The following is a 5142-nucleotide window of genomic DNA, read 5'->3' as shown; positions in this document are numbered from 1 at the left end:
AAGCATCGGAACAAACAAACACGAAAAGATCAAAAAAGGTCACGTTTCCTCTGGGCAGACAAGTGCAGACAAAATACGGATGCGAATTGAAGACCCACCCGGCGAGGCTGTCCTAAAAAGAGATATATCACTAAAGGGTTCTACTTCCCCGGTGTATGGCAAAGTCTCTCAGACTTTCTGGGGCTGAAAGGAATGCGTGTCGATCTTTTTACCTAACCTGGCACACCACAAAATGCGATTTTGTGTTCATCTAAAATGTAATGCTCACGACGCTTGTTTTGCTCTTACGCTTTCTAATCTATGTCTTAATAGTTCCTCCCAATCTCCAGCAGATATAGAAAGTGGAGATAAAAAGTTAATATGTATTCATACAAGGGAATATCTCCGGGAAATGCTCTTCCCCTCTTTGCGGGTGATAGTACTGATTAAATTAAATCCGAAATTTAAACAAGTGTGCGTTAGGTCTGTAAAATGAATATCATTATAGAAGGAGACCAAAGCAATGAAGTTAATTCTTTTTTATTTGTTAAACGGAGTTCCCTCCTTCCCCCACCCCTTCCTCCTTCTGGGCTGGCCTGTCACGCCTTCTCAACAGGCTAAAATCATTCAGAGCAGCTCGCAGAGAGAAACGCGACATTTATGGTAAGCGTCAGCTTTCAGAGAAAGAAAGCAGTTCATTAATTTACTTCACTCTTACTTCAAAGTATGATAATGTACATTACTCCCTTGATCAATAGATATGATGTACAGTCAATATCCCCACGACAAGGAAATGGGTCAAAACCGAAGCTGAGAGAAAGAGGAAAAACATCCCCTGGAAAGCTAAGCAAAGCCGTGGAAAACCCGCGGGGGTGAGAGCACCTGGGCGAGCAGGGCCGGGCCGAGCGGGGTCCCCCAGGGACAGGGGGAGAGGGCTCTGCCCTTCCCCGCAGCCTCCCAGGGCTGAGCGAGAAGCAGAGGAGAGCAAAGCGCTCACCTTCGAGGGGGACGAGGCGGCTGGAAGCCGGCCCCTGGTTGTGCCGGTGCCGCCCGGGTGGACTCCGCTTGCGCAACCCCACCGCCTGAAAGCGCGGTCGGCGAGAGCGAGAAGGGAGGGAACGACGGGCAGCAGTGACCTAAAATGTTCCCCCCCCTTGCCGGGACAACGGGAGAAGAGCTGACCAGAAGGGATCGGGAAGGAGGGAAAGGGGCGCTAGTGGAGAAACAGGGTGCTACCGCTCTCGCCAGTCCGTGCCGATAATCATAGTAAGACTGAGATTATGGTGATGATCATGATGATATAAAAATTGAAATATAAACCGCTCCGAGGGAAAAAAAAACCAACCCAAAAGCAGCTGTTGTCAAATAATGCACACAGGAGTGGTGGTGGGGGGGCGGTGATGGAAAGGGGCCGCCGGGACGAAGTAGCCCCATCCGGGGTGAGCGGTCCCTGCGGACCGGGACCGCAGCCCGCGCCGCTCGCCGACGTGAGTGCGTGAGGTCATCAGCGCCGGCGGGGCTCGACGGCCGGGCTCGACGGCGCTGCTGACTTCACGCAGTCACGTCGGCGAGCGAGGCGGCGGTGGCGGGGATTGGCTGGCGGTGGCTCAGCGGCACTTCAAAGCCGGCGAGGGAGCTACAATTGTGGTGGAATGGGCGGAACTGATCATTGTATTGCACACCTCTAAAAAAAACACTGCCTCTGATTTATCAATATAAAAAAGATCCTCTGAGAGGAGGGCACTTTTGTGTGATGGCAACTTCACTTCTAGGGGTGAGTCTAAGGATTTTTTTCTCTTGCTGGTTTAATTGGTTTCTTTTTATTGTCGATTGGAGGGGGTTAAAATAACCCCTGTCTTGACCGGGGCTATCAGTCTCCTCTATTCAGCCTGGTTTTTTTCTTCTTTTTCTTTTTTTTTTTTTTTTTTTTTTTTTTTTTAGCTTAAGTACAAGTGAATTTGGGTGAAAAGAAAGAGTGAGAGGGGGAAAAGGGGGCAGAGTCACTTTTCAGTGAGCAAGAAAAGGTTTTAAGGGCATTTGTAGAAACAACCTACAGCGCCTGGGCTGTGCTGTTCCTGTGCCCCCGAAGAAGTGGCTTTTCTTCTTTACATGTGACTGCTGGAAGAAAAAAAACAACAAACAAAAAAATAATCCCAAACCCAGCACTATCGGGTTTTTTTTCGTGCAATTTTTAGAAAAAATTGCAACAGATTGTGGCTTTTTATTTCCCTTTAAAATAACACAACCCACCGTGTCTAGCAGGTACGTTCAACTCGTGTGTGCATACATATTTACATATGTTAAATTTATATATGTGTTTCATTATCGTTGCTACGTAAATTAGGCTGATTTAAAGGACTCTTAAAGGAAAAAAAAAAAAAACAAAACAGTAATTTGATAGTCCTGCGATTCTGTATTTAAGAAAACAGCCTTACTGGCCTGAGGGACTGGGACCAGCCACGTCCCGAGCAAAAGGAGCAGGCTGAAACGTAGCTGCCTCCGCGCCGGGGGCATCTTTAAAGCTACGGTAACAGACGCAACTTTTTTCCCCTCTCTTTTTTTCTTCCCCCTTTTTAACCCTTCCTGAGCTCCTTCGGGGGAGGGGAGTTGGACGGTGAAAAAAAGCCCCGGTAGGAGTTTGGAGGCAGAACTGCGGTGCCAGCCCCAGCGAAGGGATCCTCCCGCGGGAGTCGAGAAACTTTGCGCCCGGGGCCGGGCGGCGGAGCGGAGCGGGGCCGGGCGGCGGAGCGGTGCCGGGCGCGGAACGCGGGGCGCGGGGCGGCGGCGCGGGGCCGCTCCATCCCTGACGCCGGCGGGACGGCCCTCTCCCCTCTGTGCCCGCAGGAGGAACCGCGGGTAGGCTCCACGCCGCTGGCCATGCTCGCCGCGACCTGCAACAAGATCGGCAGCCCCAGCCCCTCGCCGTCCGCCCTTTCGGACAGCACGTCCTCCTTCGGCAAAGGCTTCCACCCCTGGAAACGCTCCTCCTCCTCAGCCTCGGCGGGCAGCTGCGGGGCCGTGGGCTCCGGCCTCCCGGGCTTCGGCGTGGCGGGCGCGGCGCGGAACGGTTCCTCGGCGGCGGCGGCAGCGGCGGCGGCTGCGGCGGCCGCCCTCGTCTCGGACTCGTTCAGCTGCGGTGGCTCACCGGGCTCCAGCGCCTTCTCCCTCACCTCCAGCAGCGCAGCGGCCGCCAGCTCGCCCTTCGCCAACGACTACTCCGTCTTCCAGGCGCCGGGCAGCGCCGGTGGCGGCGGCGGCGGCGGCGGAGGCGGTGGGGCGGCAGGACAGGAGGCGGCGACGCACCAGCCGGTCTTCATCTCCAAGGTGCACACGTCGGTGGAGGGGCTGCAGGGCATCTACCCGCGGGTGGGCATGGCGCACCCCTACGAGTCCTGGTTCAAGCCCTCGCACCCGGGGCTCGGCGCCGGCGAGGTTGGCTCAGCGGGCGCCTCCAGCTGGTGGGACGTGGGCGCCGGCTGGATCGACGTGCAGAGCCCCAACGGCGCGGCCGCGCTGCCCGGCTCGCTGCACCCGGCGCCCGGCGGACTCCAGACCTCGCTCCACTCGCCGCTGGGCGGCTACAACTCGGATTACTCGGGCCTGGGCCACTCGGCCTTCAGCAGCGGCGCCTCCTCGCACCTCCTCAGCCCCGCCGGGCAGCATCTCATGGACGGATTTAAGCCGGTGCTGCCCGGCTCCTACCCGGACTCGGCCCCCTCGCCGCTGGCCGGCGCCGGGGGTTCCATGCTAGGCGGCGGCCCCGCCGCTCCGCTGGCCGCTTCGCCGCGCTCCTCCGCCCGCCGCTACTCGGGGCGCGCCACCTGCGACTGCCCCAACTGCCAGGAGGCCGAGCGGCTGGGGCCGGCGGGGGCCAGCCTGCGCCGCAAGGGGCTGCACAGCTGCCACATCCCCGGCTGCGGCAAGGTCTACGGCAAAACCTCGCACCTGAAGGCGCACCTGCGCTGGCACACGGGCGAGCGGCCCTTCGTCTGCAACTGGCTCTTCTGCGGCAAGCGCTTCACCCGCTCCGACGAGCTGCAGCGGCACCTGCGGACCCACACGGGCGAGAAGCGCTTCGCCTGCCCCGTCTGCAACAAGCGCTTCATGCGCAGCGACCACCTCAGCAAGCACGTCAAGACCCACAGCGGCCCCGGAGGCGCCGGGGGCCCCGGCGGCGGCGGCCCCGGAGGCGGCCCCGGCCCCGGCGGCAAGAAGGGCAGCGACACCGACAGCGAGCACAGCGCGGCCGGCAGTCCGCCCTGCCACTCCCCGGAGCTGCTGCCGCCCCCCGAGCCCGGCCACCGCAACGGCCTGGAGTGACAGGCGGAGGCTCGGGGCCGTCGCGCCCCCCGGTCCCGCCGCCCTCCTGGTCGCGCAGCCCCCCGAGCTCGCAGCCCTGCGGCGGGGACGCGGACACGTAAGTAGCTGGCACGGCTCCGCAAGAACAGCGCTCAGCCCCGCGGCCACTCCTCTGCCCTCCCGGAGCCCCGCACGGGGCTGGCGGTGCGGCCGGGCCGCGCAACCCCCGCGACGGGGGCAGGAGAGCGGCTCGGCAAGGGCGGAGAGCCGCGACCCCCCATGGGGCGGCCCCGCCGCCGCCTCCTTTCCCCTTAGCCTTGAGACCCCCCCGCCTCGTGTTGCTTTTAGAGCGGAAAAAACACCCACGTCCCCTCTCGTTTTGCTGCTGGAAACCGTCCCGTACTCTCTTCCTCCGCCACTGGCGCCGGTAGGGCAGCGGTGCCCCTGTGGGGCTGGCAGGCGGGCCGGGACGGCTCCGCGGCGGGGCCTCCGACGGCAGCGCCGCCAGCTGCGCTCCGTGCCCAGCACAGCGCCGAGCTGACCCGCGGACCTGCTCTCATCCCGGTGCCTGCTAGGAGCCCGTGTGCTCCCAGGAACCGGAGAGGCAGTGTACTTATTTCCCTTCCACTTTTTTTTTTTTTTTTTTTTTTCCAATTTTAACAAATCGTTTACCTCCTCGAGTCCGAATTTCACTGCGTTTGCCAGCATATGTGTATAATTCTCGTTTAAACAGGAATGGCGAAATGCGTTCAAAATAATTAAGTTGAAAGTAGTATATTTTTTTTTTTAACTTCAGACAGATGAAGAAGAACCGTGGGTTTCAAGCGAAGATGTATTTCCAATGCCAAAAAAGGGAGGCCAGGG

The 5142-nt window shown here is 59.5% G+C and overlaps 1 protein-coding gene across 1 annotated transcript; it reads left to right on the top strand.

The window, feature by feature from the left end:
- The first annotated feature begins 1717 nt into the window (after window positions 1–1717).
- On the top strand, window positions 1718–4299 carry SP8 (Sp8 transcription factor). Its single transcript, XM_050971197.1, has 2 exons — window positions 1718–1753; window positions 2824–4299. Exons 1-2 carry the CDS (start codon window positions 1733–1735, stop codon window positions 4297–4299), a joined length of 1497 nt encoding a protein of 498 aa, XP_050827154.1. The 5' UTR covers window positions 1718–1732.
- Window positions 4300–5142: the final 843 nt, after the last annotated feature.

The sequence above is a fragment of the Serinus canaria genome, chromosome 2 (genome assembly GCF_022539315.1).
Source record: "Serinus canaria isolate serCan28SL12 chromosome 2, serCan2020, whole genome shotgun sequence".
In the NCBI taxonomy this organism is placed as follows: domain Eukaryota; kingdom Metazoa; phylum Chordata; class Aves; order Passeriformes; family Fringillidae; genus Serinus; species Serinus canaria.
The sequence above is the reverse complement of the archived record's forward strand: the minus strand, read 5'-3'. Positions and strand labels throughout refer to the sequence as shown.